At 38.2% G+C, this 16,105-nt stretch overlaps 2 protein-coding genes across 9 annotated transcripts in view; one reads left to right on the top strand and one right to left on the bottom strand.

The window, feature by feature from the left end:
* Positions 1-6,067, bottom strand: part of Shawl (Shaw-like) — a 437,991-nt gene extending 431,924 nt beyond the window's left edge. For 6 of the 7 annotated variants that reach the window (XR_010949354.1, XR_010949352.1, XM_067764645.1 and 3 more), the window contains exons 1-3: positions 5,412-6,067; positions 5,176-5,349; positions 4,685-5,091 (exon numbers count right to left, since the gene is read on the bottom strand). Coding sequence is in view for 5 of the 7 variants with exons in the window: in XM_067764645.1 (XP_067620746.1) it covers positions 4,685-5,091; positions 5,176-5,349; positions 5,412-5,525 (695 nt within the window). In the remaining 2 variants the exon portion in view is untranslated. The remainder of the gene's footprint in view (positions 1-4,684; positions 5,092-5,175; positions 5,350-5,411) is intronic. The other variant, XM_067764648.1, reaches the window with a different exon arrangement.
* Positions 6,068-8,143: 2,076 nt separating this feature from the next.
* scat (VPS54 subunit of GARP complex scat) lies at positions 8,144-14,778 on the top strand. 2 transcript variants are annotated; one of them, XM_067764641.1, is made up of 5 exons: positions 8,144-9,567; positions 9,634-9,882; positions 10,536-11,464; positions 11,521-12,299; positions 12,676-14,778. In XM_067764641.1, the coding sequence occupies exons 2-5, from the start codon at positions 9,668-9,670 to the stop codon at positions 13,669-13,671; spliced, it is 2,919 nt and encodes a 972-aa protein (XP_067620742.1). In that variant the 5' UTR covers positions 8,144-9,567; positions 9,634-9,667; the 3' UTR covers positions 13,672-14,778. The 2 variants fall into 2 exon arrangements, with proteins under 2 accessions (XP_067620742.1, XP_067620743.1); XM_067764642.1 differs by lacking the exon at positions 9,634-9,882.
* The last annotated feature ends 1,327 nt before the right edge of the window (positions 14,779-16,105 follow it).

Raw genomic sequence — 16,105 nt, 5'->3', positions numbered from 1 at the left:
ACTTCGTGGTTTTTTAGGGGCAGCTGAAGTTCTCAGTATACACCAATTGCAACGCGGTAGTGACAACTAAAACACTACGGTTTTACAGCCTCGCATAGCCAGGTGGTGGTTGCGCCTTCAGGAATTTGACTTCACTTGCAAACATCGGTCCGGTGCTGGAATGGCTCATATCGATTCATTGTGCAGAAGTCCAGTGGAAGAACCGATTGAACCAGAAACAGTTGCAGAAAAGATAATGAAGGTTAGTAGTGGAGCAGAGGAGTCGGCCTGGATTTATAACATGCAAATGTAGGATTTGAAATTACAAGCGATCATACAGACTCTGAAGGGAAATCAACTCGTAGATGAATCGGTCAAAAAGCAGATAGAAGCGGACTATGCTGTGGAAAAGGGCGGAAGGTAAACGGGCAGCTTAAACTAGTAGTACCTCAGGTAGCGCGATGGCGAATCTTGAAGGCGTGCCATGACGATGCTGGTAATTTTGCTTTGGAGAAGACGATTCAGAAGATCAGTAAAGGATTCTGGTTCCCACGGATTCGCAGGTACGTAAAATCATATATCGACGGATGCGAGGAGTGTTGCTTGAACAAAGCTAGAGGTGGCAAGGCAGAGGGCCAGATGCACATCATGGAGGTGCTGCCAATCCCGTTTAGAAGCGTGCATATCGATCATCTGGGGCCATTTCCGAAGAGTAAGAGAGGCAATTGTTATATTTTGGTGGTTGTTTGCAGCTTTACTAAATACTCTATCCTTAAAGCTCTCCGGAATACCAAGACAGAGCCTGTGATTAAAGCTTTGGAGGAGGTGATGGTCATCTTTGGTCAACAACTTCGGATAACGTCCGACAGAGGGACAGCATTCACTTCACAGTCATTCCAAGAGTTCGTCAACAGGTTAGGAATACAACACGTTAAGACAGCTGTTCGTACACCCAGGGCTAACGGTCAAGCGGAACGTGTCAATAAGACTGTGCTCAATTGCGTACGCTGCACCGTGAAGGAACCGAAGTATTGGGATGCAGCGTTGCCAAAAATACAATGGAACCTTAATTCGCAACGACATGAAGTGACCAAGTTCAGTCCTAACGAGGTGGTCTTTAACTTCGATCCCAGAGATGTAACCCAAAACCGAATGATTCAAGCGCTCCATGACGAAGTCGATGTTGGGACAGATTCTGAGGGCAAACAAGAAGAAGCAGTTAAGAACACTTTAGCGGAAAAAAGATATGATAAAAAAACATCGTAAGCCGCATAAATACCAGGTGGGAGATCTGCTTGTGATTGACCATGTGCCAACAGCAACGGGAGATTCACATAAGCTAGATCCAGTGTTCAAGGGTCCATATATTGTTACCAAAGTGTTGGACTACGACCGGTACATCGCCGAAGATTTGCCAGATGCAACTGTATTCAGCCGACGATACTGTGGTGTGATGAGTACTGACCATATGAAACCATGGTGCATGCTGGCACCAGGTTTGGATGTCGATGAAGACGACGAGGGTGACGAATCGTCCGGGAGTGACGATATGTCAGGACCGGCCGAGTTGCCATCGCCAACGAGTGAGAAATGTCTTCGCTAGTTAGTTGGTGTTGAATGGTTGAACAATGCGAACGTGATCACGAGCGGACAACAAAGAACATTAAATATCATTTGCATTAAAACTATTTGTATATCAATTTCATTATAATTCCATTATTATTAAATAAACTATTCAAAGTCATCCGTGACACGCCTTACAAAGCTTTGCAGCTTCAGAGCTTTCAAACCCCAATTGTCAACCTCACCTACCCATCACACATATTTAGTACGACAACCTGTTGTTAAATGATTTCTCACCCTTAGTAAAAATCATTTGCATACAACCTACCACAGCTGCGCAGATAGATCCATTTCGAAGGGTGCTAAACCTTCATCATCAGTACGCTTTAAGCCGAAGTCATTGCTGCCGTATGTCGTATCGCTGTATCCGTATCCCTAACTTAATCAGCTGTTTATCGTTACGACGGTAAACCAAAATCCAATTGGTTGGCTACGATACGGTTACGAACTTAGCGGCACCAATAATCGATTGCATTGATTCTCATAAGGTTGGTCGAATCAGCTGTTATAAGGTTACCGATACGGTTACCGATAAAGCACCAATGTCTCCAGCTTTAGGCATGCTGCGTTAACCATTTAGCTATACAGCGGTGGTTTGTTTGACTGGCAAATTTGCTACTTCTATTCCTTTTTACCAACTATATTTATTCAGTGTTGAGCACTTGGGAATGTCAAACAAAGTAATTGACAATAAACAAAAATCCAGCATTATCAGTGATTTGCACCAGATGGCGCAAAACTGAATAAATATAGTTGGTAAAAAGGAATAGAAGTAGCAAATTTGCCAGTCAAACAAACCACCGCTGTATAGCTAAATGGTTAGCGCAGCATGTCTAAAGCGTACTGATGGTGAAGGCTTAGCACCCTTCGAAATGGATATATCTGCGCAGCTTGGCAGGTTGTCTGAAAATTTTTCTAATTACTATTCCAAAAACAAAATACATTTTTTTAAATTTAGAAAAATTAAAAAATAACAATAATTATCATTAGAAAAAAAATTATTGTTCTGGCCTTGAGCTCGAATCGAACCTTGAATCATTTATCAATAGGCCGATAAAAACAAAAACAATTGTTAAAAATCATTTGCGTGAAAGAAAATCAATTTGCATCGCTCGAGTGCAATCCATAGCACAAGTTCCTCATCAATATACCAAAAGTGTCAAATAAAATTATTTCTACTTGAATCAATAATAGTCAGATGTAATCATCATACATTTTTATTTGGTATTTGTTTCATAGGATAATAATAACACATACTAAAGGACCATTTACGCATATAAAATCAACAGAAACACATACCTAAATCTATAACATTCACTTAGCAAGCATTGTTTCGAAATTTTTCCGTTTAATTGCTGGTCCATTATCTTGCGCATTCTCACTGATAGCCTCCAACAATGTTGTTGAAGCTGACACATTATCTAAGTTGAGACTAAGTTCTTCATGCATCGTCAAATCGATACTTTCTTCAAACGAATTACTTTCATCTGTATACGATTTGGATTTCTCACTGCTTGCGCCAGATTCTACAGTTGTACGCGAGTCAGAAGGATTCACGGATGCAGCACTCGATTCATCTGTGCCACTAGTCTTTTTCGCAGGCACTCGCTTTTCAGCGGCAGATTTCTTACGCGCCACATCTTTCGGTTCATCGCCGTTTGCAAATTTCTTGTTCGATGGTGTCTTATCGGCACCGCGTACATTCCAACGACTTTTAGCGCGTTCAATTTGTGCTTTTTGAATATTTTTCGCAATCAAACCCGAACGTGTATTACCCTCAGCATCGAATAGTGGGTTTTGATGCAGAATAACTGTGCTAAGTGGTGGCGTAAATACATGCTGAGCAGTAGGCTGGTCGTCTCGTTGCTGCTCGTGCTCATTATGTTGTTGCTGACATTGCTCTCTACTTTTGCTAATCATTTGTACTTCTGCAGTTGGTGATTCAGTAGCACAGCAAGGCATTTCTATTTCAGCTGTAGGCATACGCTCTTGACTACCAATTTTGGGTGTGGTGATTTCCGTCGGCACGCCACCAACTCCAACAGCACTGCCACTACCAACAGCGCCATTGCTACGTTGACTACGTCTACTACGTGAACGATAACTACGACGTATGCGAAAAGTACGACGCATAGGCAGCCATTGAAGTAGAGAAACTGGTTGAACGAGCGTATTCCATACTGCATCTCTACCAACATCTATAACGGTATTGCGCCTTCGGCAACGTGAGCGCATACTACGACTGCGTTCGTTGTCGGCAACGGGAACATGTTTGTGTGTGTAGGGCGCGAATGTATTTTCGATGAACGTCGATTATGTGGATGACGATGTCGTTGATGTTGTTGGGCGCGTTCGATTAGATCCGCAAGATCTACATGTGCTATGTTTGTGCTTCGATGCCGTGGCATGCCTTGATTCTCGTGTCGGTCGCAAGAATTGCAGGCAATCGATGGTTGGCTGTTTTTCTTAACGCTTTTTATCAGTAAAAAAAAATACTTAAGAAACTGCAAGTTATTTTGCTGTATTTTTTTGTTTGGTTTTTTGTCGTAAAAACAATTTTTTTTTACTTTTCATAAAATTTAGCAAAGCGTACCACAAAATAAATTTTTTTATATGAATTTGAAATCACAGAACATTAGATTCAACACAATAATTTTGGAATGTAGAAAGTGAATTGTACAAGTCCAAGTCAAGTTAAAGTTAATTTGAAAACTAAAGGACAATAGAGTTATTTTGATTAGTAAAGAAGTTGATTGACGACAACGGAATCTAATCGGATCTAAGCATTCCAGACTCATATACAATCAATCACAGTAAATACTGCAGTACTGATTTGGTCGTTATAGGCCTGGAATTTGGCCAAGTTACTTAACAGCCTGGATTATGAGGTGGAGATTCTGAGACAGAGCATTTTCGATCTGCCATTCAAGATAGTGATAGTGCATTCAGAAAGCGAAGCTAAGAAATTAAAAAGTCCCGAAATGAAATGTTGCTGGTGAGAGTGAAATTAGCATCTCTTTCACTAAATTCACGAACTGCTTTATATAAAGTCAAAATTATAATAAAAAATCATCTTACTTACTTTTTAGGCATCTCCCGATTATTTAGGCAAGCTCCATACGAATCTATTGTAATATATTTCATTAAGTCCTCCACATAACTTGTTCTACCTGACATAGTAGCACAATCGGTTTGTAGGAATATAACAGGTGCCAAATTGGTACTACGTAAATTATTTTTTTGACCCACTGACGTTATAAGCCGTGGATCCGTAATAAGTTCTATGTTTTTGAGCTCATTGGTAACTAAAGGAAAATCACTATATCGACTAAAAGTCGATGTATAATTGAAATGTTTGAAAATCTCTTCAAACATAAAGCCGGGCTGATTGCGTGGCGATTCTTCGTGAAATAATGCCCATATTTGGTTGGGTTTACGTGGTAATGGAAGATCATTCCAATTCATATCGGTGCCATAGAAAAATATGGCCTGAAAAACAAAAAAAAAGTTGATGAGGAAAATTAAATCAGTTCGTCGAAACCTTTTTCTTAAGAATGCTGAAGAACTACTCACCGATGCTTTTGAAAGAAGATTTCTATCACCAGTTAAAAAGCATTTTTTATAGTTGCAATAGAATTTATAAAATATATCGCTACCCTTGAAATGATTCCACCACAGTGCAATGCACGGTGGTTCATTATTTTTTACGGTGTTACGCTTATGCTCCCTAAGCTGTTTTGGGGTAGCCTATGTAGAATTAAAAGCAAATTATTATTTTGTATTTCATGAAAATTGCAAACTTTACTTACCCAAAGATATAAAATTACGAATAAAGTTGCCAGCGAAGCAATCAGCCAAAATGTACGCTTCTCAATGGTTAGCGTTAAATGTCTATTACATCTTATTGGCTTCCAGAAGGCCATTATGTATAGCACGAAAACTTTGTCTTTTTTTCTGCTCTTTTATAGTGCGGCGCGAAAGTAGTTTTCATTTACATTACAAACACTGTTACTGCAACTTCGCCCATAACTGGCCGAAAAATGTTTGAAAAGTTGGTATTAACGCATATGCAAATATTTCTTATCTCGAATAGGCAGCGTACAAATATCCGGTGCAATTGCTTGCCGTTTTCTATTTTTCTTATTTGATTATTCATTAGTACTAATCAATGCTTGTACATATTTACATAGTTAATTACACATTAAATTGCAAAAAAAAAACCATGCCGCACATAAATTAAGCGTTTTGCGGATCGTTTTGTTTTGTATATATCACCGAAGCATGCCAGGAATTGGCTTATCAGACTGCATTTCGGGCTTTTAATATTGAACCGAATGAGGTGCACCTGCATAATTTAGTTGTAGCGAAGTATGCGCTGTTATTATACTAACCTTTAATTGCAATATTTAAATTTTCTAAGCAAATATTTTTCCACATATGAACAGCTGATCTACCCCCACCTACTAGAGATGTGCGATTCTAATGCTTGACAGATAAATGCATCCTGCAAGAAAGTTTATACACTTATGGCGGTAATACCATATACGAAATATTTCTTTATGTGAAGGTTTATCGCGAGAAGCGAATCTGAAGCAAAATTTTAAAAATCCTGTCTTCTTTTCAGACTACCACTAATATTGAACTCTTTTAAGGCCCAAACACATTCGACTTTTGTGTAGTTTTGGCTTTTACGTTGTGTCAATATTTCTGTCATGAAAAAGCGAGACCAGTATTCCCCTAAAATTAGTGAGTTTGACATGTGTTTGTTTATGTTTTACATTTTATTTTTACATTACCACTTTTAACAATAAAAACAATGCATATAACACGCGAAAATTATTTCGGTATCTAATGGTTCACTTCTTTTACAAGAAAGTTGATTTTAATTGTGTATTTATGCACCAAATTTTCAAACTAAAAACAAAATTTTCATGTGCCAGAAAAAATAAAGAAAAAACGGCCGAATGTCAAAAAAACCTATCGAAATACGAACTCGCTCGTTTGTTTTTAATGAACTAGATTGTGTTTTCCTTGTATTTCGTTAGTTTTTTGAAATATAGTTTACACACTTACACCAGTACTGAAGCCGTATTAGGAGGGGGTGCGATAAAAAATTCAAGATAAAATACAAGAAAAAATACACGAAAATAAAGTAGTGTCATATAGGTATAAAACCTGTTGGCATTTACAAATTTATTATCACTACTAATATACCACTAAAGGTACTTTTCTACTACAATTTTCGCTGAAGGAGATTGAATTATTCACCGTTTTCCTTACTGCGTAAAAGCAACCCATTTAATTCAATTTCAATTTGGGAGTGTCAAAGCACTGTCATCATTGGAGAACAAACCTCAAGTCATTGAATCATGAATAAAGGCACAGTAGAGTTGTGCTTTTTCGTTCATTTCAGAGATTCGGTTCTTTCGTTCTTTTCCTAATGAACGAACAAGTTGTTCTTTTTGTTCATCTGTTCCTTTTTTTCAAGCAAATTTGTTGACTGCTGCTTACACCCACGAAAAGTCAACAAGTATACATGGGGGTGTGTATGCAGCAATGCTTTGTGTAGGTACATTTAAATATGTTATGAATATATAAGTTAATATATATACATATAAGAGATATGCTTTCAGTACTAATAAAATTAGTGCACTTAGTCATGAGCCAAAATATTGTGTCTAAATGTGTACTTAGTCAAGTACAGAAAAATACTATGAGTGATTAGCACATAAAATAGAAAATACATACGAGTGCCCCGTAGCACATATGTCCCATACATATATGACATTGTTGAGTATAAACTGATTTCATAGTCGCTTTGACTCAGTAACCCTTTGATTTCGTGTTTATTACACTGTATACTTCGTTTATCATCGGTTTTACTTTGGCGCTGTTGTTGTTGTTGTAGCGATAAGGTTGCTCCCCGAAGGCTTTGGGGAGTGTTATCGATGTGATGGTTCTTTGCCTGATACAGATCCGGTACGCTCCGGTAACACAGCCCCATTAAGGTGCTAGCCCGACCATCTCGGGAACGATTTATATGGCCACATTAAACCTTCAGGCCATCCCTCCCTCCCCACCCCCAAGTTCCATGAGGAGCTTGGGGTCGCCATAGCCTCGTCTGTTAGTGAAACGGGATTCGCCGCTCGAACGTGAGGTTGCCAATTGGGTTTGGAGAAGGTATATATTGCGCTGGCAACCTGAAAAGGTTGCGCTACACAACCCCTTGAATCTGGTATTTTAGTCGCCTCTTACGACAGGCATACCTACCGCGGGTATATTCCAACCCCCTAACCCGCTGGGCGCTGTATTCAGTTTAGTTTCGTGTACATCGTTGTGTTGCTAGCATCAGAAGACTGATATTACTTTATTCATTTTATTGCACTGTCAGTCTTTCTTGTTCCAATTAGTGTTTTCGTATAACACAGTTGACTTTCTTGCTCAATAAGTCAATTGAGTACTGAACTGCTTCGTGGCTTATGAGCGGTTATTCATTTTACGAAGCATGAATATGTAAATGTGTGTTAGTGGATATAAATGCTTGATATTCTTTGTTTGCATACGCGCTAATACTCATTTTTTGTTTAGTCCACTAATAACTTTAACAGATGAATAATTGCAGCTCACTGACACATATGTATAACTAACTTCAAAAAAATTACAAATTTCGGAAGATCCAGGAAGTTGAAAGAGTGCAGACACTAATTGTAAATATGAACTTTTCAAGTTTAATAAATGCAATAATTAGTTTCTTACAAAAGATGTTCTTCAAAAATAGTCCACACATATCTTTTTGCAGCATTGCCACACATACATATCTTTAGTGTAAGTGGCATCATCGACATTCGTGTTCACTGTGAAATTCTGAGTACATATGTACGTATGAATTTACAATGTTCGCGAACGAGAAGAGAGAAAGAACTAAAAGAACAAATAAAACCGAAATCGAAGATCTCTACCCTGCAAAAACTGTTGGATTACGTGTTCCATTTTCTTCATGTTGGAGTACTCTAACAATACTCCTTTGCAATGCGTTTGCGGTCCACCATCAGCCGATCATTGCTCGTTTTTTAACGACCGTGATCACGACACGATGACTATCGAACAGAGTTGCCAAAAGTAAAATATTGCATACAAATAACTGATAATAAAATTTTACTATGGCAACTCTGATAAAATGCAACCGCGCACTGGTTTTATGTATACATACTATAGTATAGAGAAATATTACTTTCTTTATTCACGCAAATGCTAAATAACATAAGAATATTCATAGTATAAAATATAAAAGTTGTATTGCTCCTCTTCATTTACTTTCATTTTAAATTAAATTCACTCCGATAATTCTTTCCGACACAATTCCTCTTTAGTATTTTGGCATATGATCCTCCGTGGGTGCTCCATGGAGTACTACAGTGAAAGAACTTTGGAAAGTGCTCTCACGTATGTACTCTATGGAATGCTCACAAACAAAGCGAGAGTGGGTTCACCTACTCCTCTCCTAGGACATCGCAATGTTAATTGGAGCACATTTTTTGTATGAATACAGATTAGTTTTGGAACACTCCTATACTCCTTAAGGAGTATTCCTTACATTATTTATGGAGTACTCGCGTTTTTTGAAGGGTAGTTCACTTGTTCAGTTGAGAGACCCGGTGAATTGAACAAGTTCAGAACGAAACGACCCAATTCTAAAACACAGCACTGTGCAAAAAACGAATGTCAAAGTAGATGACGTCTCTTCTTGTTTTTCTGACAGCTACACGTCTTTGCTGAATTGAAAGGAGTTTGATGAAAATTAATCCTACTATTTTCATGATTTTCTACGCTAGCAAATAATTAATAATTTTTGCTGAAAAATGGAAAATAAAGAAGCATGAGTTGGCTGATAAATAACACCATTACAAACCCTACTGCAAATTAAGCAGCAGCTATAACATATTCGATGGATGAAGGGAGCGGAAGGTGAACCTATAATCGCAAGATAAAAGTGAAAATAAGAAAATAAATAATAATATCACGATCTATTAGGGCATATTGAACGTTTTTATTTTATTTAATAATAATGGCCACAACACAAAGTACAAGTGCAGATCCACTGAGTGATGGGAATGATTTGGCCGCAATTACGAAAGATCGCACGCACATTGGAGCTATGAAACAGATGTCAAGTGCAACGACGGTAGCGCGGATGAACAACTCAACACTGAATAGACGTTGTTGGGAGACATGTTACTATTGTCCACGTGAATCATTTAAAACCTCGGCGGATTTTGTGAAGTATGTGAATATTGAAAATGGCTGGGGTATCCAAATTTATTCTTTAGTAAATGGATGGCGATCGTAATGGGAGCGAGTTTGGCAAGGGGTAGAACTCATAATTGGTTTATAAAAAATACGTCTAAAATTGGGGGACCTTTACCTATCGATCATTTATAACATAGAGCCGGGTGTCTGATAGGATTTTTCAGTTTGACCGTTGAGCAAATGTGTCTCCACATGGCACCAACCATCTTTTCAATTGTAATGTTAGAACCTACGCTTCTAACTAACACTAATCTCTCTATGGTCCGCCCCCATTGAAACAGCGAGTTTTCTCGGACTCCCATTAGAGGGCTTTCATGACAATTTGTGAGTGGTCGTGCCCCTTAAATGGGGCGAAGCACTGCTAACACAACAACAGCAAACTTTTGGTCATCCCATGAACTCATTCAGTCTTTGTGAGGTCATTACATATTTTAAGGGTGTCTGGTAGACTTTATTATAAACTCTTGTAAATGGGTTTAATGTAAAAATACTCAAACCCCTTTAATGGACTTATTATTTCCAATAATCAATCAATAAACACGTGATGACACAGGAAGCCCAACCTTGAGATGTATTAAGTGATTGCTAAGTGAGTATTGATAGTTAAATTCTTTTCTCCCCTACAGGCACTTGCGAGATCGACATTGCACGCGCGAAGGTGGCTCGTACGTTTGCCGGTATGGCTTTAATGGGGTATGCCCCTCACTACCATTAGATGGCGTCTCCGATCGTGACTATGATGCACACGTATCCAAATATCATGTAAATCAATTAACACTACTGCCACCGGAATGGTCAGTCTTTTCGGCTGCGCAAAATTTGCCAGCTGTGCTGAATGATCCTTCACGTGGAAAGCAAAGTAATCTCTTCACAAAAAAATGGGGTGATACATTCGTTGAAAAATCACAAATACCATCTACACCACGCTTGCCTGAAATAACATATGCGGATTTCGAAAAATATATAACAAAAATAGGAAAACGTTATCGACGTCACGAACGCATGACAGCACAACAAACACCAGCAGCAATAGCAGAACGTGAAGCCTTAACGCCATCACCCTCACCAACACACGCAGTCAGCCTTAATGTCATACCAGATATATTTCTAAAAGAGCAATTAAATCTAAGCCATCCAGCAACATTTGCGCTCGTATTTCCTTCTATTGGCGCTACAAGTTCCGAAGAAAATAAACAAACTGGTCGACTGCTACAAGAGCAACTATCATATTATTTAGATATTGTCGAAGTAAAAATAGCGCATCAAGTATCACAAAAGTCAGCCGCATTTTTTCATGCAATGACTTCACAAGATGCTATTATGGCCGAGATGCAAGAGGCGGCATGTAATGTGCGAGAATTGCGTGCTTCCCTGCGTACGTTGCACCAGTCTTCGGTTGTGGATTCATTTCGTGTGATGCGTTTTGCGCAGCGGCGACAAAATTTTGAGGAAACGCTGGATAAACTAAGTTTAATGGCGACAGTGCATAAGACGCAACCAATGCTGCAGCTCTTACTTGGTACGCAGGATTATGTGGCGGCTCTGGATCTGATAGGTAGGTGTTAAGCAAATCGATTGTCAAAAAAGTAAATTAACTCTTTTTTTACCTAGGGACCACCCAAGAAATATTAACACAAGAGCTCATAGGTATTCACTGTTTTAAACATTTACCCATGCAACTTACTGAAATGGAAAAGCTAATCGATAAAATGCTTACCACCGAATTTGAGCGTTATGCTACTGCAGACCTCAATCGTCCATTAAGCGATGTCCTTAACGAAACAGAAAGTGTTTGCGCGGAAGAAGACAAACTAGTGTGTATTGTAATGGGTTTGCTGCGCAAAAAGAATTTCTCATTTGTTAATACATATAAAGAGGAAGCAATTGTAACCATACGTGCCATTATTAAACAACTTGTTATTGAAGTTATTGCATCTAGTGATGCAGAAATTTGTCTCACAGGCGCTGGAGAGGAGGCGCAAAGCTTGAGTATAAGTGAATGGATTGCGTTGCTGAAAAAGGCAACTGTAGCTTTGCTGACCGTACTACAACGCATACGTGCTGTTACTGGCATTATGCGTCAAACAGCAGATGCTGCAGCGGGACGTTGTTGTGGCGCTGAAGGTCAATCACAAGAATCTGCGGTGAATCTTATAGATTCTGAAGCGTTTTTAACTACAGCTGATTATGAGCAAGTGACAGAGCGTTTGGAAGAACTACTTTTTGCAGTGTGTAATTATTGTCATGAACGTTGTGCAAATTTGGTATCAACGCAAAGTTTGGAACGCGCTGTTGCTACAGCAGATGAAGTGGAAAAGTTAACGGCAATTGTGGACGAATTCAGCGCTGGTTGTGAAGATATTTGTGGTGCGCCTAGTGTGCCGTTGAAGGTAGGGAGATATATGGGTTAACTCAGTCAAATTGCAACTTTTTGTGGGTGGAGTGATTGCAAATGAAGATGAAAACTTTAAAAAGTGTTGACAGATGTAGTAAATCCTCAAATCCGAAATGAAAGTGAGGTCGGGAAAGATTTAAAACCTGGAATGAGATCAATATCCATAACAAAACAATCGAAACCGAAACTGGCTCTATTTCAGTCTGAAACTGCCACAGTCAAGACAACAACTTGATAAATACAAAAAGCTCTAGAGGCTTTATTATAAACACTTTTAAAGGTTGTTCATCCATATTTGAAATATCTGCTCATCCAAACAACTTATCAATCTAAAAACAATTCTAAATTTTTATTTCCTATTCCAATTTCAGGTCGCTGTTAAAGTGCAAGCCTCACGCTTCGCCAATCGTTTCCACACAGAACGCAAAAACAAATTAGCCTTACTACTTGACTCCGAACGTTGGCGACAAGTTGATATACCAAATGAGTTTCAAAAAATCATCGAGCGTATGGGTGCGCAAGATTTTCAACAACCAACTAGTAAACCATTTGCTGAAAGTTTAGGTGCAACATTAAATGGTCATGCCACAACAAGAGAGAGTAGCGTGAATAGTAAACCGCAAGCCAATCCTGTATTACTAATCGAAGGAAAACCGTACAAACTTGTTAGTGCTGCGCTACTGCTCGTACAAATGTTAAGCGATTATTGTTATTGTGCTACACGTTTACCCATCATAGCTGGTTATTTGGCACGCAATGTTGTCGATCTGTTGCGCACATTTAATTCACGCTCCTGCCAATTAGTCATTGGCGCAGGTGCAATGCGTGTTGCAGGTCTCAAAACAATAACTAGCACAAATTTGGCGCTGGTTTCACGTGCTCTACAACTTATTCTCTGGCTTTTACCGAATATTAAAGCTCACTTCAAGTCGTATGATGGAAATGCTGTATCCGGATTTGATTCAATTGAAAAAGATTTTCATAGCCATATAAAAGAAATTGAAAATAAAATATATAGTATTGTAACAGAACGTGTATCAGCACAATTAGAACAATGGGATGCACGCCCGCCTATACCATCGCAAACATTTCGTAACATTTCACGTCATTTGGTAAAGTTACATGAAGCAATTGCACCTATTTTGCCTGAACAACAAATACACATCATTTATGGTATTGTGCATCGCAATTTTAAGGATAAGTTAAGAGAACAGCTTTTGAAATTGAATATTATTAATAATGGTGGGCCTCAACATGGTGTGGTGACGTCAGAGTTGACTTTTTATATGGAAACATTGCGTACGTTGAAAGCATTGCCGGCGACAGAGTTGAGTGATACTATCCTAGAGACGATATGGACTTTTTAAATGATTTTGCACATATATTTATGTGGGACTGATTGCAATTTGTGAATTGATTTTATGTGTGGGGTTTTAGGGGTCTGTGTATTTTTTTTTTTTATAGATTTGCGGTATTGGGCTTATGGGTTGAAATAGTTTGTACAATTATTCGTGCTGATGACTTAGGTACTTAATAGTTTGAACCCATTATAAGAAAGTAAAACAAAAATGCATACTTTATTGGGTGTACTAGCCTTTTCCGTGTTTACGTTCTTTTTTTTATAAAATTGTTGTCTGATAAATCCCGTAGTGAAAATGGGCAAGGATAATCAAGCACATCTTGACCATCTAGCCTCACGTATTTATGTTTTTTAACTTAAAAAACACGGCTTCGAACAATATTTACTTGTCTGGAATTATATATAGATTTTCTTCTTTTTGTTTTAGCCACTTTCCTACTCTTTGTTATTAGTTGTTAAGAAAATTGTTTTATTATTAGTTTTATTTACAAGTGTATTTGTTTTAAAAGCAATTATTTTCAAATTCATATTTTAAATATCGCATCATTGCCAATGCCCCCAAGGGGCGAAGCAGCACATAAAATGTCATAAACAAGCATCACTATGTTGTTTTGTTTATTTTAGCATGAATAAGTAGATATATAATTTGTTATAAAGCTGATAGTGCATTTTTGTCATGGGCACAACTGCGAAAGCACAGGCAGCTTTTTAGTTAAATGTAAAACGCTAAAATATTAAAAAATAAACGTAATAAAGTAATAGTTAAAATAAGATTCGATATAAATATGAATAAGTGTATGCATACTTTTATGAACAATAATAATAATAACATTAAAAATTAAATACTAATGCTATTAAACGGTAATTATTGTAAATCAAATTTACTGTAAATTTTCTTTAGGGCCGCATTATTAAAGAAATTACAAATAACATAAACGCCAGCCCGTATATTTGTTTAAGTACATATAAAGAAAATGATTGATATATATATTATAATTAAAGATAATAAATTGATTTACCATTTATACAATTCATATACATTAAAAAAAAATCGTAAAAATAAAAAAAATTAAAATAAATTCTTTTAAGTTAATGCTGACAAGTACATGGAATATCTGCTGAAGTTGTTGTTGTTGTTGTAGCTATAAGGTTACTCCCCGAAGGCTTCGGGGAGTGTTATCGATGTGATGGTCCTTTGCCGGATACAGATCCGGTACGCTCCGGTAACACAGCACCATTAAGGTGCTAGCCCGACCATCTCGGGAACGATTTATATGGCCACATTAAACCTTCAGGCCATCCCTCCCTCCCCACCCCCAAGTTCCATGAGGAGCTTGGGGTCGCCAGAGCCTCGTCTGTTAGTGAAACAAGATTCGCCGCGGATAGGTGAGGTTGACAATTGGGTTTGGAGAAGCTATATATTGCGCTGGTAACCTGAAGGGTTGCGCTACACAGCCCCTTGAATCTGGTATTTTAGTCGCCTCTTACGACAGGCATACCTACCGCGGGTGTATTCTGATCCCCTAACCCACTGGGGTCAAAACCATTGGCGGGTATATGTGAGTATGTCCCTGTGGTGTCTCATTTTATGCCGGATAACGATCTCGTTCTATACGGTAAGTGTTTTCTGCTAATATTTAAGATGTCGACCTTATCTGCAAAAGGACTGTATCTTCGAAAACCCTACACAAAAATTTCAGAAGTGGAATATTTATAGACGGAAACCTCGCTTTGATAGCGATTAAGACAAATGAAGCGAATTTTTGATATAGCAACTACACTTAAGTTATCTTCGTAAGGTGTGTTTTCCATGCTCCCTGCATCGAATAACCTAAAAGCGGAACAAGCCGCATGACGTTCTAACTGCAACTGCGTTAAAAGCCAAACCACAATTAAAGAAAAAGCGGAACAAACATCTAACTGCAGTCAGTACTAAGCATCGATTCGATACGTAAAAATAGGCAGTCATTTCGATAGCATTGAACTGTTTCAGGAACGAATAAATATGACCTCTTGAAAGCTGCAGAGGCGGAGCCTCCTCAGCTAAGTGTTTAAGCAGTAATATCCTCGCGCAGGTGAGGTTGGTAATTGGGTTAGAGAAGCTGTGGCACAATAAAATTATGTTTTACGTTCAAAAATACCTTTAATCTCTTGTTGAATATTAAAGTAGATTTATCAGAGTTGAAACTGCAATTAAACATGAGGTATTTCTAGCCAACTCTAAGAACACTTTACTCCAAAATGGGCCTTAAGGGACATTGACTGAGCGAAACTAGTCATAAGCAGAATGGGGAGATATCGAGAAATGTCAAATTGGTCAATGATATTCAGCAGCATTCGAGAGCAAGCTTTCTCGAATTCCACACGCTGGAGATTACATTCCTTCATTCAATATATATCTGCTTGCTGCTTATGGTGCTAGTTTTAGGAACGTAATGAAT

This window comes from Eurosta solidaginis, chromosome 2 (assembly GCF_040869045.1).
Source record: "Eurosta solidaginis isolate ZX-2024a chromosome 2, ASM4086904v1, whole genome shotgun sequence".
Taxonomy (NCBI): domain Eukaryota; kingdom Metazoa; phylum Arthropoda; class Insecta; order Diptera; family Tephritidae; genus Eurosta; species Eurosta solidaginis.
The sequence above is the reverse complement of the archived record's forward strand: the minus strand, read 5'-3'. Positions and strand labels throughout refer to the sequence as shown.